This window comes from Ochotona curzoniae, unplaced genomic scaffold, assembly GCF_017591425.1.
Source record: "Ochotona curzoniae isolate NIBS_2020 unplaced genomic scaffold, NIBS_Ocur_1.0 scaffold_4937, whole genome shotgun sequence".
Classification (NCBI taxonomy): Eukaryota; Metazoa; Chordata; class Mammalia; order Lagomorpha; family Ochotonidae; genus Ochotona; species Ochotona curzoniae.
Window position 1 is genome coordinate 4188248 of NW_024467126.1, and position 24202 is coordinate 4212449.

At 62.5% G+C, this 24202-nt stretch overlaps 1 protein-coding gene across 2 annotated transcripts; it reads right to left on the reverse strand.

Annotated features, from left to right (window-relative positions):
• Nucleotides 1-1983: 1983 nt before the first annotated feature.
• On the reverse strand, nucleotides 1984-19716 carry NADSYN1 (NAD synthetase 1). Of its 2 annotated transcripts, none has more exons than XM_040970664.1 (21): nucleotides 19590-19716; nucleotides 19016-19076; nucleotides 18308-18424; nucleotides 14370-14423; nucleotides 13728-13817; nucleotides 12399-12450; nucleotides 11735-11823; nucleotides 11531-11648; nucleotides 10442-10573; nucleotides 9568-9642; nucleotides 8942-9066; nucleotides 8684-8732; nucleotides 8233-8335; nucleotides 7190-7358; nucleotides 6591-6726; nucleotides 5952-6058; nucleotides 5663-5794; nucleotides 5160-5232; nucleotides 3919-4047; nucleotides 3255-3431; nucleotides 1984-2148 (listed from the first exon to the last, which is right to left on the reverse strand). In XM_040970664.1, exons 1-21 carry the CDS (start codon nucleotides 19672-19674, stop codon nucleotides 2098-2100), a joined length of 2124 nt encoding a protein of 707 aa, XP_040826598.1. In that variant the 5' UTR covers nucleotides 19675-19716; the 3' UTR covers nucleotides 1984-2097. The 2 variants fall into 2 exon arrangements, with proteins under 2 accessions (XP_040826598.1, XP_040826599.1); XM_040970665.1 differs by lacking the exon at nucleotides 19590-19716 and adding an exon at nucleotides 19432-19492.
• Nucleotides 19717-24202: the final 4486 nt, after the last annotated feature.

A 24202-nucleotide genomic window follows, 5' to 3' on the forward strand; every position in this document is an offset into this window, starting at 1 on the left:
CTGACCCCACAATCCCCAGGCAGGCCCAGCCCGTGTCACACTGACCCCACGGTGCCCAGGCAGGCCCAGCCCACGTCACACTGACCCCACGGTCCCCAGGAAGGCCCAGCCCACATCACAAGACCCACGGTGCCCAGGAAGGCCCAGCCACGGTCCCAGGCAGGCCCAGCCCGTGTCACACTGACCCCACGGTGCCCAGGCAGGCCCAGCCCACGTCACACTGACCCCACGGTCCCCAGGAAGGCCCAGCCCACATCACACTGACCCCACGGTGCCCAGGAAGGCCCAGCCCGTGTCACACTGACCCCACGGTCCCCAGGCAGGCCCAGCTCACGTCACACTGACCCCACGGTCCCCAGGCAGGCCCAGCTCGCATCACACTGACCCCACAGTCCCCAGGAAGACCCAGCCCGTGTCACACTGACCCCACAGTCCCCAGGCAGGCCCAGCTCGCATCACACTGACCCCACAGTCCCCAGGAAGACCCAGCCTGTGTCACTGACCCCACGGTGCCCAGGCAGGCCCAGCCCGCGTCACACTGACCCCATGAGAACCCACCGCCCAGCACTGCGGCCGAGCAGTCCCGGACACAGTGTCCTGCTCCTGGGCCCAGCGACTCCCCAAAGACCCCGCAGGGAGGCGTGTCCTTCCTCCACGAGGCCACACCCCCACCTCCTCCAGGGCCTCGGCTGCTAGCCCTACCCTCGGCCGAGCAGCAGGCACCCAGGGTCTGCAGATCACCAGGTCACGGCGCCATCTTCCTGCTGGGGCAGCTCGGGCACCAGGCCTGGGGCCCCTTCAGCCTCGGCCCCCCAAAGGATGGGGCAGCCTCGCCCCCTCACACAGGGTCCCTGGAAAACGGGGCGGCCTCCCCCTTCAGACAGGGCTCTTTGGAGGACTGGGCGGCCTCCCCCCTTACACAGGGCCCCCAGAGGACACGGTGGCCTCCCAACTTACACAGGGTCCATCAGAGGATGGGGCGGCCTCATCCCTCATACAGGGTCCCTGGATGACGGGGCGGCCTCCCCCCAGACGGTGACCCCAGAGGACAGGGCGGCTTCCCCCCTCACACGGGGCCCATCAGAGGACAGGGTGGCCTCCACCCAGACGGGGACCCCAGAAGACAGGGCGGCCTCCCCCCTTACACAGGGCCCCCAGAGGACAGGGTGGCCTCCCCACTTACACAGGGCCCATCAGAGGACGGGGCGGCCTCCCCCCAGACGGGTCCCCCAGAGGACAGGGCGGCCTCCCCCCTCACATGGGGCCCATCAGAGGACAGGGCGGCCTCCCCCCAGACGGTGACCCCAGAGGACAGGGCGGCCTCCCCCCTCACACGGGGCCCATCAGAGGACAGGGCGGCCTCCCCCCAGACGGGGACCCCAGAGGATGGGGCTCATTCCTCAGACGGGGCAGCCTCTCCTCTCAGTTGGGACTCCCTCCCTCACCCACAGCAGGACAGGCCACAGGGCACAGCCGCTCCTGGCCAGGCCGAGGCCATGAGGGACATCAGGAGCTGACAGGCAGCAAGGCCACCATGGCAGCCTGTCCTCCTGGAGCCCTCAGGGGCTGCCCCTGCTCAGACCTCCCTAGCCCAGGCCTGGGTCTGTGCCATACTGGGGACCCTCTGCACCTGCTCCCTGGAGACCCCTGACCTTGGGCCTTTGTCCAGCTATACCCTGCAGGGTTGGGAGACTGAGACGCCCTGGGGCCTGGGATAGAGGGTTCCAGAACCAAGGGGAACGCCGGGTTTCCCAACCCTCACACAGCCTCTGTGGGCTCTGCAGGATGGGCAGAGGACTCACAGCAGGGCCATGTGTGGCGGGGACAGAACAGTGGCCAGGGGCCATGGCCTCCACTCCCACAGCTAGGGCAGGGCACAGTCGGTCCCAGAGCCCAGCAAGGAGGCTCGGCAGGTCCCAGGGCCTCCTGGAGTGCAGGACTGGCCAGAGGAGGGTGCAGGCGGGGAGGCCCGGGCTGCGTGCGTAGGCAAGAAGCATTTACTTTATTGCGGTCTCGAGACTGCTACTGGCCCACACACAGGAGGTGGACGCGGTGGAAGTACGGACGAGGCAGCACGGCTGACGCCACTCGGGGTGCTCAGTCGGGAAGGCCCAGGGCCTGTGGCGACTCCACGTCGAGCCGCAGCACCTGTGGAGGGAAGCCGTGAGACGCCTTCACGCACGCACCAGCGTACAGCACAGCACGAGCAGCGAGGGACCATCAACCTCCGTCTCCCTTGTGTGGACACGCACCATACTGCATACCACCCCGGGCTCTGCACTTCCTGCAACTCCAGCCCCTGTTCACCAATGCAGCAACGCCGGAGCCAGCGGTGAGCCCCGGCCGGCGGCCCCCATCCACAGAGAGCCCCACTTCCTGCTGCCTGGCCCCAGCGTGGCTCTGATTCTCCACGGCCATCTTCCTTTACCCGATCCCATATGACACCCTCAGTCCAGCAGCTAGGACACAGGTGACCAGCTCTGGCAGCTGGGCAAAGCCGGCCCTGGACACTGCCTGCCAGCTGCCCGCTGCACCCAGAGGTCCCCTCCGGGTTCCTCTCAGGGAGACCCCTGCTGGGGGTCCAGCCCAGCTCACACCGGCTGCCCTTCCTGCCTGCGTCTCCTCTTGGCAAGGAGTTGACCAACCACGTCCACCCACAGTGGGGGCAGCTGGCCTGCTGGCGACTCCATCACGGACACAGGACAAAGGGGGGGTGAGAGGTCAGTGAGGGGAGGGGAGAGCTGGCTGAGATGACGGCGACCAACGGACAGAGGCCTGCGGCCATGCCTGCTGGGCGCCGACACCCACGCAGCATGCCCTGAACTCAACACGTGTGTACGTGAGCATAGCCATGACAGGAAACACGCAGCACCCAACAGCCTGTGAGTCCAGCATGGAATCTGCACCCTGCCAGGACGCTGGTCCCATCTTCTCTGCTATGCCAGGTCCAGCAGCCAAGCGGGGATCAGCTGGGGGTCCGGAGGCAGAGCTCGGCAGCATGGCATAGCCACCCACGTGTGCCGGGAAATGGCCAGGCACAGATACCAACATCCTCCACTGTGAAGTGACAGACACCTCGGTCCACCTGGGCCGCTCACAGGCATCTGCCCGTTGAGGCATTTAAGTGGGGGGAAAGAAGAGAAAGACCCCAAGCCACTGTCTCCGCACCACGGAGGGCACCACGGCTCCCCTGAGCGCTCAGAGCATGCCACACCTTGCCGCCATGTCTCCACAGAGCTACCAGCCGGGCGCACCTGGTTCTCGATGCAGCGGAACTGCCAGGGCCAGCGGGTGTTGTAGAGAAACGGCCGCAGGTCGAACCTATTGTCGTCGGGGCTGTAGTTCTCAGCGTGGTAGGCGGGTGTCAGCGTGGTCATCTTGTGTCTGTTGGCCGAGTACTTGGAGAAGAACTGTTTCACCTTGTCGGCCACCTGGCAGGCAGGGTGTGGGTCAGGGAGGCTGGGCACGCCAAGGCTGGACGGGCCAGCGGGAGTCACTGTGCATGCGACCTTGCCAAGCGGCAACAGTAGGAAGGCCAGGGCTCGGGCAGGGCAGGCTGAGACTTGGGGCAGTGGATGAACTCCACAGGGCTTCCGGTCAGCTCCAGCTGTTGGGCAGCAGCCCCAGCCAGCAGCACAGCAGGCCCATGATTGCCCTGGCATGTGTGTCTGCCCCAGGAAGGGGCGAGGGCTAGCTCCTGCATGCTACGAGGGCTCAGGTGGTTTGGGGGTTGCGGAGCCCAGAGCCGAAGGTGAGGTACCACTGGCCCATGCCGGCTCTGCTCACGTGGGCTGGCCCCGGCAGCATCTCCCAGCCAGTCCCTCCACGAGGAGCCACAGCCCATGCCGGCTCTGCTCACGTGGGCTGGCCTCGGCAGCATCTCCCGAGCCTGTCCCTCCACGAGGCTCCCGGGCTCACCTGCCTGGGGGTCCAGGTGTCCCTCCATAGTTGTAGCAGGCGGCAGAACATGCTGTAAGGCCCCATCTTGGCGAGTTTCCTGAGCCGCCCGAAGACCGAGAGCTCAGCGTACGTCATGCCCATGTCCTCCTGCGGGGACAGGCACCAACCACAGCATGACAGGCAGCCTGAGTCAGAGCAGGCGGTGAGCTGGCCCTCGATCCCAGGATGGGGCGCAAAAGGAAAGACACCTGGGGAAGAGGAGGGTGCCCCCCGGGAAGATGGGGAGCTGAGAGTGCCAAGGAAGGTGGAGAGGCAGCGGGGCTGTCCCCACACCTCGGGGCTCTCGGCATTGCCAGTACCTGGGCTTGGTATGGCTGGACCCAAGACCCCTGAGAGGAGAAACTCCTGCAGGCCAGGGGCACCCTGCATGGCACAGCACCCAGCCCAGGCATGTCCTGCCCCCGCCTCCGGAGCCGCCGCCCTAAGACATACAAGGCCCGGAGCAGAGGGACTATCGGAACTCGGGGCCATGGGTGCCAGCGGCCCATGATTCCAGGCCGTGGGAGCGTCCACAGGTGGCAGCAGCCCCGCGGTGCCAGGCCACACAGAACGCCAAGCCCAGCCCTGAGCCCTCAGTGGCACGCGGCTCAGCCAGGGAACAGCTGAGGACGACACAACATCCCTCGCCTGATGAGGCCGGCCCACCTCCCTCAGGCACGCCCCTCTGCAGCTCCCTGGCTTTCCAGCCTGCAGGTGACCAGTGTGGTGGGAGCCAGACCCCCTCATGACATCTCCCTGAACAATCCTGACACAGGAGATGCGATCAAAATGAAGACAGTGCTAGCTGCAGCTGCGGCTGTTCCAGTTCCCTTCCAGCTCCCTGCTAATGCACGTGGGAAGGCAGCAGAGGACGGCCGGGCCCTGGCCCCTGCACATGGGCAGAAGCCCGGAGGGAGTGCCAGGCTCCAGGCTCCAGGCTTCTCCCTGGCCCAGGCAGCCCTGGCTGCTACAGCCATCTGGGGAGCGGACCAGCTGACAGAAGACCTTTCTGTCTCTCCTCTCTGCAGAACTGCCTCTCAAATAAAAATAAATAAATCTTAAAAAACGAAAGAAAACCCCGGGGCTGACGCCAGAACGCACGTGGGAAGTCACAGACCCAGAGAGGCCCTGGTGGTCCTGCCCGGGACAGGGGGCAGAAAGGTACCCCCAACCCAGGCAGGGAGCGGGAGGGGGGAGAGCCTCGGAGCCATGGCCATTACCTCATCCGTCTGGGACAGCTGTCCATCTTGGGCTAAGGGTTCCAACTCCGCAGTGGCTGGTGCCGACAGGATCCTGTGGCCGTGACATGGGGTCAGTCACCAGGGCCAAGAATGCCTTTGTCTGGCCACTTAAACCGTGGGCAGAGCCCAGCTGAGATTCTGGGCACTGGCGTCCCCCTGGGAGAGCCACCCTGGGCTGAGGCAGCCTAACCGCCTAGGGCCCTAAGAGGGACAGCTCCTTCGGGGGACACCCCTGGCTCCACCCCTGCTGGGAACACCATTAAGGTCTCCAGACAAGAGAGGGGACACCGTGGGCTCCCCCACTCGGCAGACTCGGTGGGCGCTGGTCACTTGTCTGCTGCAGGATGGCAGCAAAGCCGAGGGTACTGGGAAAGTTGCCACAGAGGGCGAGTGCCCCCAGGGCTCCATGGAGGGCAGCTGATCTCCTTGCGGAAAGCCATGGAAGGCAGTGAGCAGGGCGGCTCGGCAGGGGCCCCACTCACCCCTGCAGGGCCGGAAGCCGGAAGCGTCCGATGCAGAAGCGGACGAAGGCTCTCAGGTCGGTCTTGCTGATGCCACCGATGGGGTTGATGTCCGCGCTGGAGCAGTCGTACTTGGTCAGGTAGCCCAGGAGGCTGCGACAGACGGGGCACAGGCTCAGAGCCCGGCCACACAGGCAGCCAGGAGCTCGGCCAGCTTCAGGGACCGGGGAGTACGGGGTGCGTGATGAAACACGGCAGCCACAGCATGGGAACTGGGGGACCCCGGGACACGGCTGCCAGCTGCACGCACCTCTCGTCCACGTTGGCAGACCCCAGCACCAGCAGTCCCCCGCGGACGCCCCGAGACCACAGGCTCAGCTGAGCCAGCAGGTAGGCGAGGACCATGCGGATTCTGGCCTGTAGGCATAGGAGGGGGCGCCCTGAGCACGCAGGGGCCCAGCACCCTTGGGAGGCTGCCCTGGCACTCTGCAGTGACAAGCAGAGGCTGTCCATCTATGATCGCTGGTCTGCCCAGCCAGGAGAGGCGGGGAACATGGAACACACACACACACACACACACACACACACACACACACACACACACACGCTCATCCATACAGGTGCTTACCAGACAGACACACACTCTCACTTAACATCTCCTGACACACAAGTACACACTCACACCACATGTAAGGCTCACACATGTTCAACACACGCACAGTCCCCGTGTCCACACGTGATCGTGTACTTACACGCTGATCACACGTACGAGTACATGTGACATGCTTACACACGGAGCCACACGCTTGTCCCTCACACACAAGCCCTGCTCCATGCACACCTTAGCACAGCTGCAGACAGCCCTGCACGCGACGCCGCGGGATGAGCGGCCTCGCCCCTGCCCTCCGCGGCCCCTCCCGCCTGGCGACCCCGGCCCAGGGGGCGGCACCTGCACGTTCTGCAAGGCCAGGTTTTCCCTGAGGCTTCCTCCATGCGCTGCGAACTGAGGACTCTTCCCCGTGACCAGGCTGAAGATGCCCACCACGGCCTGGACGGCGGGGTCGATGTTTAGGCCGATGTGGTGGCTGTGAGAGGGGCAGACAGTCCGACATGACCACCGTGGCCCCTGCACCCTGCAGCGCTCATGGCCACTGCTCTTCCTGCCTGTGGGCCCGGCCACGCGGGCCATTGTCTGGCACAGGCCCCCTCGCCTGGGCCTGGTCCCTCAGCACAGAGGAACTGCCCGAGGGGTAGCTGTCCCCCTCACTCCCCCTCAGCAGAGGCAGGACAAATGAAACCTCTGGAAGGACCACACCCCTTTGGAAAGGCGTCTGCCCACTTGCCTCAGGTGGGGGTAGAGGAGGCCCCGCCCTCGCCATGCCCATTTCTTTGGAAAGGTGTGCCCAGGACGTGTGGAAGAGGGCAGAGGGCGGGCATGATCCTGCCCAGCCAGGAGCTGGGCCGGAGAGGGCAGATGCCCACCGCAGGACCCCAGTGTAGGCACCAGCACCACTGCCTGCCTGGCGAACCCCGCGGGCCAGCCACTACCTTCCGATCTGCTGGGCCAGCTCCCGGGCCCTGCTGCAGGTCTCCTGGGAGGAGTTCTGGCTGGCCATGTAGCAGGTGGTCAGCACGCGGCCACAGAGCTCCCGGGGGTCTTTGGGGCTGTAGTTGCTATGGTCCACGATGGCCCGGATGTCGGCCAGTACGTCCTGGTCTGTGGGTCACGAACACAGGGACAGGCCAGCAGGGCTGTGTGGGGCTCAGACTCACGCCCAGACAGCCCGCCCCACAGGGTCACCAGGAGCCCAGCTCAGACCGCACGGTCACAGGTGCCCAGCTCAGCCCCACACAGTCACCAGGAGCCCAGCTCAGCCCCACACAGTCACCAGGAGCCCAGCTCAGCCCCACACAGTCACCAGGAGCCGAGCTCAGCCCTGCACGGACACCAGGAACGCAGCTCAGACCGCACGGTCACAGGCGCCCAGCTCAGACCGCACGGTCACCAGGAACCCAGCTCAGACCGCACGGTCACAGGTGCCCAGCTCAGCCCCACACAGTCACCAGGAGCCCAGCTCAGCCCCACACGGTCACCAGGAGCCGAGCTCAGCCCTACATGGTCACAGCAATCCAGCTCAGCCCTCCACGGTCACCAGGAGCCCAGCTCAGCCCCACACGGCCACCGGTGCCCAGCTCAGCCCCATACGGTCACAGAAGCCCAGCCCAATCCCACAGGGTCACCAGGAGCCCAGCTCAGCCCCACACGGCCACCGGTGCCCAGCTCAGCCCCATCTTGTACCCCCACAGCTCCTCATGCCCTCAGCTACATACTGTGTACAGACGGGGGTTTAGGAAGCTGAGCCTGGGCTGCCTAACCCTTGGTTGGAGCCCCTGCCCTGGCCACGGACGGGTCACATAAGCAGGCAGATAAGGCCACATGGGCACCACACCCACGAGAGGTCCTTAGTGGCTGGACCAGAGTCCGTGACATCTGTGCACAGCCCTGCAATGCCCCCTGGCCAGCAGTCTCTGCTGCCCTGCCCCATGCACCCTTGCTCATTGCAGCCCCCCAGGCCTCCACCATCACCTACTTCCACTCCGCACAGCCTCACAGACCTGGTGGCACATGGAGTAGACCAGGCAGGCCGTGGCCGCGCTGTCCACGCCCCCACTCAGCGGCAGGAAGAACCCGGCCTGCAAGGGGCAGGTGGACACAGGTGTGGGTACAGCCTCCGCAAAGAGCCCTGCCCAGGGATCTGCTCAGCTGCTGTCCAGACCCCAGGCCAGAGTGGCTTCCCCAGGGGGAAGAAGGCCCTTGGCCATGGGGCAGCACCAGCTGGCTGAGGAACAGGACCCCACAGGAAGGTTTGTGGTGAGCCCAGGGGCTGTGGCTGCCAGCGGCGCCCAGCCCGGCCATGGCACCGGGTCCCCGAGCTGCCCGCTGAGGCAGAGGTGAACCGCCTCTGGCTTGTGCGTACTGAGCAAAGCACAGCAGTGGAAATGCCCCGAGCAGTAGCCGAGGAGGCTGGACACAGCGCTCACCTGTTGGCTTCGTCTCAAGAAATCCCAGAGCCAGCAGGCAGGTCCCAGGCTGCGGAGCAGGCAGTACGCACATGAGCTGCGCCCAGCTAGGGGCCCCACCCCTTCCCACTCCCCAGCCTGCGGGGGCGGGTGGGACTTGTGGGAACCGCCCTGGAGAACTGACTCCACCCTGGGTGCCGGACACCGCCTCCACTGTCCACAGCCTCACCCACAGACACCCGTGCAGCCGGGCAGCCCTGGGCACAGCCAGACACTCACCTTATCTCCTCCTCGGGGCTGTGGTACGTCCACTCCACAGGTGCAGACACGGGCTCCAGGAGGTCCTCAGGCCGTGAGAGGGCAAAGTCCACCTTCACCCGGGGGTAGGGGCTCACCCTGCTGGCCTGTGGTGGACGGTCAGACCCTGGAACGTCCACACCAGGAGCCGCACGGCTGCCCGACGTGAGGCTGGGGATGGTGACAGCGGTGCGGGCAACAGAGCCCTGTCCAGAGCCACTGGGAACGGAGCACGCAAGCCCTGGGGCAGCGGGCAGGCTTGTGGTGGCCGGGCAGGCTTGTGGTGGCCATGCAGGCTACAGAGCCCTGCCCACAGCCCCTAGGAACGGACCACAGTGAACCCTGGGGCCAGCGGGCAGGCTGCTGCCCGGGAAGACGAATACCAAGTTCCCACAAGCCCCAGCGGTTCCATGCCCAGGCGCACTGCACAGAGCTGTGCAGACAGGCACACACCCCTGCCAGTATTCCCAGCAGACAGACAGAAGTGCCCATGGCCTACAAGGACAATGCAGGAAACTGAGGCACGCACACACACACGCCGAGGCGGGAATGCCCGCCAACGCTTCTGCAGCTGGCGAGCGCCAAGCAGATGGCCACGGGGCACTCACCGCCAGGTTGCGGGACGATATCTCTGCCCTGTAGCTCCGGACGTCCTCCAGGTCCAGGGTGGCTGTGAGGACTTCCTGGAGGGGGTGTTTGGGGAGAGAAAGTGGCTTCCTGCCTCTTGCATACCCAGGTTGTGTGCACCCCCTGCCCATCACCAGGAAGGCCCCAGGAGGGTCCAGCCCGGGGCCAGCACACCGCCTCCTCTCAGCCAGTCACGGACACGGCCAACAGCACAGCCCTGGGCCGTGGCCCTGTGGGGAGGGAGGGCTGGTGGCTCTGAGATGTTAGCGGGCTGCAGTGTCTCCGATGCAGCAGGGGGTGGTGGGCTGGACCTGGAACGGGCACACAGCTGCCATGTCCTGGGCAAAGCCACGTGAACAGACGGACGGAGCACACACACTCAGAGCCCCAGGCCAGGTCTGGCCAAGGTGCATGGTGAGCTCCAGGGACACTGTCCTCCCTGAGGGCAGCCGGAGGAGCCTGTAGGAGAGGCTTGTGGCCGCACCGGCTGTCCATGGCATCCCCGGCCCCTGCCTCCCGCTGTAGCAGAGCCAGGAGAGCCTGCGCGTAGGGGTGGTGACCACTTCCCCGTGGGCACCTCCAGGAACACCACACCAGGGTAGCCTCGTGGATGTGGCGGCAGAGAAGGTAACGGTGCCAACAGGGTGCCCTCCTTCCCGCTGGCCCACCGCACGCTCCAGAACCCCTTCCTGCCTGCGGTTGTGGGGTCTCCACAGCCCCGCTTCCCGGGCCACAGACTAGCACGTGCTGTTTGGATGTACAGGCTGTACCATCTGCGACCAGGGTCTGCCTCCCCCGCCCCACGGCAGCCTGCGTCCAAGGGGCCGGCCTCAGCCCTGGGCACCCGTCCATTACCACGTCCTCCAGGGAGAACTGGGTCCCCTGTGCAAAGATGCTGCCGTTCATGGCGATCATGGCGCAGCCATCGTAGTAGAGGCGGTCTCCATCGCAGCCCTTCTGGTTGGCCAGCAGGTAGATGCCCCCGTTCTGGGAAGGGCAGGGCAAGAGCTATCAGTGCTGGCCTCTCCCTCTGCCCCAGCTCCAGGACAGGGCATGCTCTGACGCGGGTCACAGCACAGACCACTGTGCCTCTTCCTCTTCCAAGACTGGCCGGGAGGGGGGATGAGGGCCAGCATGTCAAGACCAGGGAGCGGTCATCAGCACAGGCCCGCCCAAAGGAGGGGCGTGGTCAGCACAGGCCCACTCAGTGGTCAGCACAGACCTGCCCAAAGGAGGGGGCATGGTCCACACAGGCCCGCCCAGTGGTCAGAACAGGCCCGCCCAGAGGGGGCGTGGTCAGCAAGGCCCGCCCAAAGGAGGGGCGTAGTCAGCACAGGCCCACCCAGTGGTCAGCACAGACCTGCCCAAAGGAGGGATGTGGTCAGCAAGGCCTGCCCAAAGGGGGCGTGGTCAGCAAGGCCTGCCCAAAGGAGGGGCGTGGTCAGCAAGGCCTGCCCAAAGGAGGGACGTGGTCAGCACAGGCCCGCCCAAAGGAGGGGCGTAGTCAGCACAGGCCCACCCAGTGGTCAGCACAGACCTGCCCAAAGGAGGGGCGTGGTCACCAAGGCCCGCCCAAAGGAGGGGCGTGGTCAGCACAGGCCCACCCAGTGGTCAGCACAGACCTGCCCAAAGGAGGGGCGTGGTCAGCAAGGCCCGCCCAAAGGAGGGGCGCAGTCAGCACAGGCCCACCCAGTGGTCAGCACAGACCTACCCAAAGGAGGGGGCATGGTCCACACAGGCCTGCCCAGTGGTCAGAACAGGCCCGCCCAGAGGGGCATGGTCAGCAAGGCCCGCCCAAAGGAGGGGCGTGGTCAGCACAGACCCGCACAATGGAGGGGCGTGGTCAGCAAGGCCCACCCACCACTGGCCAGTACAGGTCAGCACACCGAGCCTTGGCTGTGACAAGGACCCCAAGTGCTCCAGCCGCCTGCCTGACCTGCTTACCTTGGTGGTGGCCATGGTCACCAGGTCCACCCTGGCGTGGGCTTTGCGGAGCACGTGGTGGCTGCCTGAGGCGTTGGTGAAGATTTCCACACCATCCAGGCCCATGTCCACGTGCGGGCTGCAGGCAGAGGCAGGTGTGGACTCCCAGCCGCCTCCCCCAGCATCTCCGCGGCCCCCAGCCAGGAGCCCAGCCTGCCTGCTGACCTGTGGGGCGTCCAGAGCTCTTCGCAGATCTCACTCCCGAGGCACGTGTCCAGGGTGGCCAGAACCGCGTCTCCAAAGGGCACAGTCTCCTGCAGGCGGAAGTCAGCCACCCCTCTGGGCTCCGTGCCCATTCTGTACCCCAGGAAGACGCCCCCTTCCCCGCCCCCACAACAGACAACAGAACATGTCCAGCCCAGGAAGCCCACCCCGAGTCCAGCAGACCACCGTGCTGGCTGGCTGCTGCAACCTGGCTTCCGGGTGCCTCCTGAGCCTGACCACATGGGCATGGTGGAGCTCCGTCTCCACTGTCCCCAAGGGGACCGGGCCACACAGCCCTCCTTGCCAGGCACGGGGACGGGGGCTGGGCTCTCCTGCTGGACCCCAGGATTGCTCACCCCCGGGGGTGCAGGCTGAGGACCGGGCCTGACAGAGGAGGAAGCAGTGAATGCAACCCCTCAAGTCCTTCTGGGTCCCAGGAGGCCGGGAAGAGCCCACCAGGCTGACGGGGACCCCACAGGGGAAGAGTCCTGCCAGGTTGGCCAGAGGCCCACACTCACCAGGGGAGCCAACACCCTGGGGACCCCACGGCCACGCCCTCCACAGCCCACACAGAGCTGAAAAGAGCAAACCCACGAGGGAAGTGGCTTCCTGTCCAGGGCCTCACCTGCTGTGTCAGATCCTTCAGCATCCGGGGGAGAAAGTACTCCTCCACCTGACTAGGGGGGCACAGCAGGGGTGAGAAGTGTGGAGGAGATGGTGGGTGTCCACACCCACAGGGCCCTGTACACCCACACACATGCAGGAAGCACAACCACCTGACACACACAGGGCCCTGCACACCCACCTGACACACACAGGGTCCTGCACACCCACCTGACACACACAGGCCCTGTACGCCCACCTGACACACACGGGCCCTGTACACCCACCTGACACACACAGGCCCTGCACACCCACCTCACACACACAGGGCCCTGTACACCCACCTGATACACACAGGCCCTGCACACCCACCTCACACACACAGGCCCTGCATACCCACCTGACACACACAGGCCCTGCACACCCACCTGATATACACAGGCCCTGCACACCCACCTGACACACACAGGGTCCTGCACACCCACCTGACACACACAGGCCCTGCACACCCACCTGACACACACAGGGCCCTGCATACCCACCTGACACACACAGGCCCTGCACACCCACCTCACACACACAGGGCCCTGTACACCCACCTGATACACACAGGCCCTGCACACCCACCTCACACACACAGGCCCTGCATACCCACCTGACACACACAGGCCCTGCACACCCACCTGATACACACAGGCCCTGCACACCCACCTGACACACACAGGGCCCTGCACACCCACCTGACACACACAGGGCCCTGCACGCCCACCTGACACACACAGGCCCTGCACACCCACCTGACACACACAGGCCCTGCACACCCACCTGACACACACAGGGCCCTGCACACCCACCTGACACACACAGGGCCCTGCACACCCACCTGACACACACAGGGCCCTGCACACCCACCTGACACACACAGGCCCTGCACACCCACCTGACACACAGGAACCTGTACACCCACCTGATACACACAGGACCCTGTACCCCCACCTGACACACACAGGGCCCTGCACACCCACCTGACACACACAGGGCCCTGCACACCCACCTGACACACACAGGGCCCTGCACGCCCACCTGACACACACAGGCCCTGCACACTCACTGTACTCACAGTAGGCCTCCAACCACCTGGCACTGCAGACCAGGGCCATCCCTGGCCATGAGCCAAGCGTCCCTCACAGGGAGGACGTGGCCACTGCACCATGGGCTGCACACACTTCATTGACTAAAAAGCCCTGGCAGCCAAATCCCCCACTCAGAACGTTCCTGAAGCTGCGACACTGGAGGCAGCCGATGCCGGGCCCCTGCCCTGCCCCTCCGTCTGTGTCCTGCAGCCACTCACCGGCTCCGCGACCACGGGGTGAACCAGCGCAGTTCGTGGTAGTTGCCTTCGTTGGCCAAGGCCATCTTGGGTCTGATGAGCAGTATTTTCCTAGAGGCCAAACGGTGCTGAGCCCCAGCTCTCAGGCTGGCAGCAGCACAGCCCCCAAGTTGCAGCCCTGGCTAGCCACAGGAAGCCCCCCAACAGGGCTTGGCTCCCAACCCCACCGTCTGGGCCTTGCCAGTGCCCGAGGGAGCCCGTGGTGACTGAGACCCAGCCAGGGGATGTCACAGAACCCACGTGTCCATGCACTACCCTGAACCAGGGTGGGCATTTCCTGGAGTATCCAGCACTGCGCTCCCAGGATGCCAGCTCAGGTCCCAGCCTGGGGCCAAGGGGATTCATGGCCAACTCTTCCCAGGCCACCTGCTCCCCCCAGGACCACCTTGTCCCAGGTCACCTCCCCTGCCCAGCACAGGCCACCTCCTCCTGGGCCACCTCCCGCTGGGCCACCTCCTCCCCGCAGGATCACCGCCCCCAGCCAGGGCCACCTCCCGCAGGGGCCACCTCCTCCCCGCAGGATCACCGCCCCCAGCCCAGGGCCACCTCCTCCCCTCAGGATCAACGCCCCCAGCCAGGGCCACCTCCCGCAGGGGCTCCCACCTGTTGAGAAAGATGACCCTGCAGTTGTAGCGTACGTTGCGGTGCATGATGGGCCTGCGGACACAGGGCAGATGCTTGCATCCTCCCACCACAGTGGGGTCCCCCCAGTCCCCTACAGCTCCCCAGCAGCACTGGGAACCACAGGCTCTCTGTGATATTCTCAGATGGAGTTTCCAAAAAGGGCCTGCATGTGCTTCCCATGGGCACTGACCCAAAACCAGAAGACATTCTGGTAGGCCAAGTGTCCACATCTTGGCTCTGCCCTCAGGTGAGGAGCTCAGGTGAGGAGGCTTCTTGCCACACCTGGACACGTCCAACCCCAGCAGGACACGGCCTGAGAGCCACTGGGCTCTAAAGCATCGGCTGTCTATTCCGCATCAGCCCCTCTGGCCACAGGGTGGCGCTTCCCACTCGCCGTACCCTCTGGACAACAAGGAGAAGCCCTGGCTGCAGGTGAGAGACTAGGCCAGAGGGGCATGGCAGGGGGTGCGGTGGGGGGCAGAGCTGGGCTGCCCTGGCTGCAGGAGAGGGACACGGCAACTGAAGCACATGTTGGGAAGATGGGCGCTGGGGCTCCACAGGCTCCCGTTCTGCCACTGGCCCCGCACCCTCAGCCTCCACCCTGGGATCATCCGGGGGTGGCTCACCCCAGGCCCTCGCTGGCCATGGCACGAGGACCCGGAGAGCGTCTAGCCCCACCCCGGAGCCAAAGCCAGATGTGCTATGGCCCAGACACACATGGGGGCCCTTTCATCCCAGGGCATCTGGCATCCAAGATGCAGACGCCTCCCACAGCACGTGTGGCCTCCAACCTCGCAAGCCACAGAGAGCAAAGGTCAGAGTTCAGAGGCAGCAGTCACTGGAACGCGCCAGCTGACAGCCACCGGCACCCACCAGGAAGCACCTGCCTCCGTCCGCACGTGGAGGCCAGCTTTCGTTGTTAAAGAACATTCCAGACACATGTGATCCAGAAAAGACCAAGCAGCGAGCGGTGCTGCAAGTGACCAGGAAACACGAGAAACGGGCAAGTCCCGAGAAGGCATTCCACCACGCTCCTGCCCTGTCTGCTTTGAACAAGCCCAGAGGTGTGGCCCGCTGCAGAGGGCAGGCCAGCTCGGCAGCGGGCACGGGACGGAGGGCAGACAGGCCAGCTCGGCAGTGGGCACGGGACGGAGGGCAGACAGGCCAGCTCGGCAGCAGGCACGGAACGGAGGGCAGGCAGGCCAGCTCGGCAGCGGGCACGGGACGGAGGGCAGGCAGGCCAGCTCGGCAGCGGGCACAGGATGGAGGGCAGGCCAGCACGGCAGTGGGCACAGGATGGAGGGCAGGCCAGCACGGCAGTGGGCACGGGACGGAGGGCAGGCAGGCCAGCTCGGCAGTGGGCACGGAACGGAGGGCAGGCCAGCTCGGCAGCAGGCACGGGACGGAGGGCAGGCCAGCTCGGCAGAGGCACGGAACGGAGGGCAGGCCAGCTCGGCAGCGGGCACGGGACGGAGGGCAGGCAGGCCAGCTCGGCAGCGGGCACAGGACGGAGGGCAGACAGGCCAGCTCGGCAGTGGGCACGGGACGGAGGGCAGGCAGGCCAGCTCGGCAGCGGGCACAGGATGGAGGGCAGGCCAGCACGGCAGTGGGCACGGGACGGAGGGCAGACAGGCCAGCTCGGCAGCGGGCACGGAACGGAGGGCAGACAGGCCAGCTCGGCAGTGGGCACGGGACGGAGGGCAGACAGGCCAGCTCGGCAGCGGGCACGGAACGGAGGGCAGGCCAGCTCGGCAGTGGGCACGGGATGGAGGGCAGGCAGGCCAGCTCGGCAGTGGGCACGGGACGGAGGGCAGGCAGGCCAGCTCGGCAGAGGGCATGGGACGGAGGGCAGGCAGGCCAGCTCGGCAGCGGGCACAGGATGGCTCACTGCGGACAGCAAGCCGGCCAGCCCCAGTAGCTGGGGCGGGACTCAGCACCCCCTCCCAGGCAGGGTGGGGGAGATCTGGAGTTCTTATTCCTGTTTCACGTGTCAGCTTACAAATTCCCTAAAAGTTATGCTTCAAAGGGAAGAAAAAATCAGCACAGGTGTTTGGCAAAGCAGTTAGGATACCAGCGTGCGCCCCCACGGGAGGCCACACCCACCCCTACTCCTGGCGCCTGGTTCCTAAGCCACCCCTAGCAAGCAGCACAGCTGGCTCGAGTGGTGGGGTCCCTGTCATCCCCACGGGTGACCCAGATTGAGTAGCCAGCTCCCGGCTATGCCCTCGGACCGACTCCACTGGGCACACCTGGGGGGTGGCTGTGCCCTCGGACCGACTCCACTGGGCACACCTGGGGACTCGCCCAGCAGGTGGCAGCTGCCTCATCGGTCACTATCTCTGACTCTCAGATAAACAAGAAGTTGGGGGAAAAAATCAGATGCGACTGCTATCATTTTAACAATAAAAACTTGAGAGTGCGTGGAAGGTGTCCTATCTCCCCGCCTCTCCACACCATTGTTTAAAAACAGGCTTTTTAAAATTTCTTCTTTTCTTCCTGTTGTTGATTTTGTTTTGTGGCTTTTCATTTAAGGGGATGTGTAGTAACTGTGTCATGGAGACTATCCTATCCAGATGAGAGGATACAATGCAGTATGCATCTCCACTTCCGGACAAAGATGGACTCCCAAGGAAACAGTTAACTACATCTTGACAATAGGATGCTGGACTCTGCCATTGTCCACGCCCGCAATGATGGACATATGACTGTGCATGAAGAACTATACTAATGATATAGGGGACTCAGTGGTGGGGGTGGGGGACTTGGGGAGGCGGTAAGGGGAATCCCAGAGCCTGTGGCACTTCCTGACTTGCTGCAGGCCTGTCCCCACGCGACCTCTCACCCCCGGGTCAACATTCACCCTCGTCTCAGGGAGTAAGCGTGCTCATCTTCCGCCTGTGGCACCGGGATCCCATATGGGCACCAGTTTGTGTCCCGGCAGCCCCACTGCCCTTCCAGCTTCCTGCGTGTGGCCTGGGAAAGCAGAGCAGGCTGGCCCAAGTCTTGGGCTCCTGCTCCTAGTTTCGGAGTGGCTCAGCTCCAGTCATTTTGGCTACTTGGGGAGTGAGCCAGTGGATCTTGTTTTTCCTTCTCTTTGTAAATCTGCCTTTCAAATAAAAGTAAATAAATCTTAAAGTTCAGGCCACTGCTGTGTGTGAGGTCGCCAGCCACAGCGGGCCACACGGAGACGCGGCACCACCCACCCTCGCCACAGTGGGAGCGCATGGCGTGCCGCCTGAGAGACCCCACGGCACGGACGTCAGCGTGAGGTCTGATGGGGTGAACGCCAGGCTCCAGGAGACCGAAGGAGAGCACGGCAGGCAGGCCCAGCCCCGGAGCTGGGCACAGTGCCCTGAGAATGCGCTGCAGCGCGTCCACGCCTACAGAACCCACACCACCCGGGGCTGTGTGGCCACGTCAGCGTGGAGCGACACGGAGCCAACCCCGAGGTGGACGTGGGGAGGATTCCCTGTAAGGGATGGAACGGCATGCAGCCACGGGCACAGAGGAGGTGTCCATGTGTGCAGAGGAAGCTTCTAGAACGTGCAACAATGGCTTCCAGGGAGCGCCTCCTTAGGGTGTCAGGTGGCCGAGAGGCAGGAGGCAGAGTGGTAACAGACCCCTGTTCCAGCACAAGGCCTCTTACACCTGGGACCCAGGCACTTCTCACTCCCCCCGGCGAGGCAGGCGCTGCGTGCCCCCTCCCCGCCCCCGAGCTTGCACTCACACAGCCAGAGGCGGGCACCGTGTGCCAGCTCCCCTGAGTTTACTCACACACCCAGAGGCGGGCACCGTGTGCCAGCTCCCCTGAGTTTACTCACACACCCAGGAGCACGTGCCGTGTGCCAGCACCCCTGTGATAACTCACACACCCAGAGGCGGGCACCGTGTGCCAGCTCCCCTGAGCTTACACTCACATGCCCACATCACAGATGATGTCCTGAGTGACCGGAGAGTCCAGAAGGGCGGCCAGGACTTGGAGGGAATGCAAGAGCGTGTCTGACTCGTGGTAATGATCCCAGCATCCATAGCCGCTGCAGACGGGGTGAGGAGCAGGTGAGACCAGGCGCACGCCCGGTGAGCAGCGGGCCCAGGGGCTGCGCTGTCCGTACCCTCCTGGCTGGGGGTGCAGCCGGGGACGGGTCAGCTTCCCAACCTCCCAGGTGAGTCCCCTGAGCAGCCCGAGGTGGCCGCCGTGCTGAGGCAGCCCACGCCTTCAAGCTGCAATTAAGGAGCCCTGGGCCCACCCGCGCGCTCCAGCCTTGGGTCACCAAGGCAGCACGTGTCCGCTCTCGGCTCCTGCTCCTGGGACGCCCAAGCAGGAGATGCCAGGGGTGTGGGGGCTTGTCTGCCACACAGGTGACACTCTGTGCCCATGCAACCCTGACTGGACGCCCTCCCCAAGACCCAGCCTCCCACCATGCCACCTGCCGAACGCCCACAGTCACCCGACATCAGGACCTAGAAGGATCAGGCCTCTAGCCTGCCCAAGGGACCCCCAGCCCCCCGGGGGGCGGCCAGCCTCCTGAGCGGGGGGCTCTCACAGGCCTTCCCTGCTCCCCGGCAGGCCGGCCCCAGGGCACGTGTGTACACCCACGCACCCCCGTGAGCGTGCCTATTCTCACCATATTTCCAGCTCCGGCCCGAGCCTGTACCTGGCTCCTCTGCTCTTGGCAATTTCAATACCTGTTTGTACAGAGAGGGAGGGGGAGGCAGTTTCAGCCCCACAACACGCCCCAAGGCTTCAGAGAAACACAGAAATGGGGTGAGGGCTGGGACATGGGACGCCCAAGACAGCACCATCCCATGTGGGCGCCGGTTCTAATCCCGGCAGCTCCACTTCCCATCCAGCTCCCTGCTTGTGGTCTGGGAAAGCAGTGGAGGACGGCCCAAGGCCCCTGCCTCCCCAGGAAGCAGCTCGGGGTGGTGGCTGGCAGCAAGCAATGCCGTCCCTGGGGTGCAGGGGTGCCCGGGCCAGGCGACCCCAGGTGAGTCGGCTCGGCTCCCCGCTCAGGCCACCGCCCACCTCCACACAGCGCACCTGAAGCCCTCAGACGCCGGCGGTGTGGACGGAAGGGCCTTGCACTGCCCTTGCAGGACCCCGGGACCCCCTGCAGAAAGCGGGGTGCAGGTGGGCGCCCCGTGCACGGCTGCGCCACCGCCCCTCAGGCGCCTCGCCCCGCACCCCCCGACACGCACTCTTCAAAATCCTGCGCAGGTTGCCCTCGAAGTCCAGGGCCCACTGGTTGAGGGCGCAAGTGGCCACGGTCACCTTCCGGCCCATGCTGCCCGGGATGGCCCAGGTGTCAGCGGCAAAGTGCAAAGAGCGCTTCCGGTCGGCGGCTTTGGCCGGACGCCGCGCGAGGCCCCGCCCCCGAGAGACCCCGCCCCCGAGACGCAAGCCCCACCTTCCGAGAAGCTCCGCCCTCCCCGCCACGCAGGCCCCGCCCCGGGGGAGACGTACCTGGGCGAATGCGGGTGCCTCAGCCTGGAGCCCCGCCCACCTACGCTCGGCCCGCCCATTGACGCTCGGCCCGCCATTGACGCTCTCCCCGCCCACTGCCGCTTGTTCCGCCCAGAGCACGCTCGCCCCGCCCACTGAAACTCGTTCCGCCCATTGACGTTCGCTCCGCCCACTGTCTCTGGCCCCGCCCACGGCCCGCCCTCCCGCGGAGCTCCCGGCCGCGCCTGCGCAGTGAGCGGCCCTGCGCTCGCCCACAGGTCCAGTCTGCAGGTCCAGTGTTGTGGCCGCGTCCTGTGCTGCGGGAGGAGCCAGGCCGCGCGCTCGCAGGGGGAGCTTCTGGAGCTAGGCTGTGTCTCTGCAGCCTGGACCTGTCTCTGCAGCGTGGTCCTGCGGGGCACCTGGGAAGGTGCAGGGGCCCGGCCCGACGGCCTCTCACTGCCCCCTGCACGCTGGCCGCTTGTCCCAGCCCTCGGAGTCCTCCTCCGGCCTCCGGTCTGAGCGCCTCCCGCTGCGGGAGCTGCTCTGTGGTCGCTTTCTTCTCGCTCCCGCACCTGCACACTGACCACAGTGCGTCCTCGCGTGCAGGTGGGCAGCTCGGCCTCAGCCGGGACACCAGCGTGCCCACGGCCGTCTGTAGCAGCAGAGAAAGGCCTGCTTCTTCTCCAGGCTGTCTGGCCTGGTCATCTCCAGCAGATTCTCCATCCAGTGCTGGTTCACTCCCCAAGTGGCCACAGTGGCCGGAGCTGAGCCGATGCAAAGCCAGGAGCCAGGAGCCTCCTCTGGGTCTCCCATGTGAGTGCAGGGTCCCAAGCCCTTGGCTGTCCTTGTCTGCTTTCCCAGGCCACAAGTAGGGTGGGAAGAGACATGCAGCGGGAGCTCAGAAGGTGAACACAAAGAACTGCCTGTCCCGCTGGTCTGTGTGATTTGGCCAGAAGCAGAGACACAGCGGTAGGTCCCAGACAGGCAGTGCAGCAACAGGGTGGATTTCACAGCCGGGTCCACCTCCTAGAGCTGCGTCAGGCGCCATTTTGTGTAACGAGGCGAGAGCTATGGACAGGACTGTGCATGCAGGGAGCTGGGAATGAATTCATTCCTGGATCAGCGAACTGCAACCACGTGGCATCCTACAGGTTGCATCCAAGATAGAACTGGATAGCCCTCAGACCTGACGGCCAGCAGGTCAAGAACTCTAGTTGTGGCACATCGGGTGCCATTTCTTACACTGTGGCAAAGGCTTCATGATTGCAGGAACAACAGTGAGCTGCACATGCACTGAGCTCGGCCAGAACTTACTGAGTTCCGTGGATTGCACTGGACCCACAGGAAAATAGTACCAACCATGGCATCTTATGGGTCAAAGTACGTCCATGTGGCCCTCAGACCCAACAGCCAACAGGTTCCAACATGATCAACACCACCAACAACCTAGCTATATAGGACACCTGGTGTCTCCCAAATCCTGGGACCTGCTCCAACTGGAAGGGGGAGAAAGGTTGTACAGACAATTATGCAGCCTCAGCACGGTGTCACAGGAGGTGGGGAGTGGTGAAGCAGGAGCTGGGGCTACAGAGACCGTGGTGGAAATCTAACATAAGAACCCAGACCTGGAACTCGCTGGAGGGAGTGACTGCAAACAAAGAGCCGTGTGCCAAGCACAATAAGTAAAAATGAACTGCAGACCTGTGCGTGACAGAGCTTAGAAACCTGCCCCAAGGAGGTAACTAGAAGTGCAATGACCAAGAGCAAAAGAAGAGACAGCGGCACAATGAATATTACTGAAGACTCCCCTGCAAAGGAGCACAGCCTTTGCCAACCTCAGACTTCACTGAGGAAGACGTCGAGAGAATGGGGGATACAGAATTCAAAACCCTTGCTATAAAGCTCATATCAACAACGAGAAGTACATAAAGCAGGAGTTCAAGGAATTTAAGGAATATGTCACACAGGAAATGAATCAAATGAAAGCTGATACATCAGAAATGAAGAATACAGTGGAACTAATTGAAAGTCCAATAAAGAGTCTCCAAAATAGAATGAAACAAGCAGAAAAAATAAAAAAAATCTCAGAATTGGCAGATATCTCCTGTCACCAGGGGGAAACAAACAAAAAGCTGGAAACAGATCTGGATCAGGCTAAAAAAATATTCAAGAATTAAGAGACACTTTTTTTTTTTTAAAGATTTATTTATTTAATGGAAAATCAGATATACAGAGAGGAGGAGAGACAGAGGAAGATCTTCCGTCCAATGAGCGCAATGGCCGATGCTATGCCGATCCAAAGCCAGGATCCAGGAACTTCTTCCAGGTCTCCCGTGCGGGTGCAGGGTCCCAAAGCTTTGGGCCGTCTTCGACTGCTTTCCCAGGCCACAAGCAGGGAGCTGGATGGGAAGCAGAGCTGCCGGGATTAGAACCGGTGCCCATATAGGATCCCAGCATGTTCAAGGCTAGGCCACACCGCCGGGCCCAAGAGACACTTTTAAAAGGCCAAATATAACAGTTATGGGAGTTCCAGAAGGTGCAGAAAGAGAAACTGGGCTTAAAAATGTATTTAATGAAGTAAGGGAAAATTTCCCTAGAGAAAGAATTGGGAAACAACATCCAGGAGGGCACAGAACTCCCACCAGGGTTGACCAAAAGAGATCTTCACCACGACACATGATCACCAAGCTCTCTTCAGTCGAGCATAAGGAAAAGATCCTTAAATGTGCACGTGAGAAAAATCAACTGACATACAAAGGAATGCCAATTAAACTCACAGGAGACCTCTCACAGGAAACTCTACAGGCAAGAAGAGAATGGAGTGACATAGTTCGGATTCTAAAAGCAAAAAATTGTCAGCCCAGGATAACATACCCAGCAAACTTTCCTTTGTCTTTGAAAATGACATAAAATTCTTGCACAGTCCAGAAAAGTTAAAAGAATATGCCTCTTCCAAACCTGCCCTACAAATGGTACTTCACAATGTTCTCTTGACAGAGAACAGGAATAGTGCCCACCAAAACCATAGGCAAATGCAAACAACTTGCCAGCAAAATGAAAACAGAAGACTAAATCAAAGAGCAACCTATTGCGAAAATGACAGGGCCCAATGAACACCCATTCATATTAACCCTGAATGTCAATGGCTTAAACTCATCAATCAAACATCACAGATTAGTAGAGTGGATGAAAAAACCAAACCCATCTATTTGTTGCCTGCGGGAGGCACATCTCACCAACAAAGATCAGTGGAAGCTATATCTCTTGGATTTTGATGTTTTCGTTAGTTTCACCTCTTCAGAACACTTTCTTTTCGTTCAATTCTTCAATGACTCCTAGACCATACAGTAGCATCACTTTCTTCAAGAAGATGCTTGATTTCCCTTTATATTTCTTCAGCGACACATTAGTCATTCAGTAGCATGTTATTTAAGTGCATGGTATTAATTTCTTTTTTCTCCCTGATGTTGATTTTGTTTTGTGGCTCTTCATTTCAGGGGATGTATAGTAATTGTGTAATAGAGACTGTCCTATCTAGTAACATGTCATTTAGTTTCATGGCATTGTAAATTTCTGTTTTTCTTTCTAGTGTTGATTTTGTGTTACGACTTTTCATTTGAAGGGATGAACAGGAGCTGTGCAATGGAGACTAACATATCTAGACGTGAGGATACAGTGTAGTATGCATTTCTACTTCCAGACAAAGATGGACTTACAGTGAAGCTGCTTACTATATGTTGACAATAGGATGCTGGACTCTGCCATTGTCCATGCCCGCAGCGATGGACATATGACTGTGTGTGAAGAACTAAACCTTAGTATGATATAGAGGGAACTAAGCGGGGGAGGGGGATTGGGGCGGGTAAGGGAAATCCCAGGGCCTATGAAACTGTATCATAAAATAATAATAATAGAGCCTGGCGGCGTGGCCTAGCGGCTAAAGCCCTTGCCTTGAACGTGCCAGGATACCATATGGGCGCCGGTTCTAATCCTGGCAGCTCCACTTCCCATCCAGCTCCCTGCTTGTGGCCTGGGAAAGCAGTCGAGGACGGCCCAAAGCTTTGGGAACCTGCACCCGCGTGGGAGACCCGGAAGAGGCTCCTGGCTTTGGATCGGCATAGCATCGGCTGTTGCGCTCACTTGGGGAGTGAATCATCGGACGGAAGATCTTCCTCTCTGTCTCTCCTCCTCTCTGTATATCTGACTTTCCAATAAATAAATAAATCTTTTTTAAAAATAAAATAACAAAATAATGGTAATAATAATAATAAGGAGTAAAATTTTTTTTTTTTAAAGAGCTAGCAGGGCGGCATCCTCAGGAGTCGACCCCAGCAGGGCCCGGCACGGTGTGCAGCGTTCTAAGCCATCG

Excerpts from the sequence above, each read along its gene's own strand:
- NADSYN1 (XM_040970664.1), bottom strand. The coding sequence starts at position 19,674 with ATGGGCCGGAAGGTGACCGTGGCCACTTGCGCCCTCAACCAGTGGGCC. Across the intron at positions 11,649-11,734 it reads GAGCTCTGGACGCCCCACAG|CCCGCACGTGGACATGGGCC; the intron begins GTCAGCAGGCAG and ends CTCTGCCTGCAG. Across the intron at positions 9,067-9,567 it reads TATCGTCCCGCAACCTGGCG|GCCAGCAGGGTGAGCCCCTA; the intron begins GTGAGTGCCCCG and ends CGTCCACCACAG.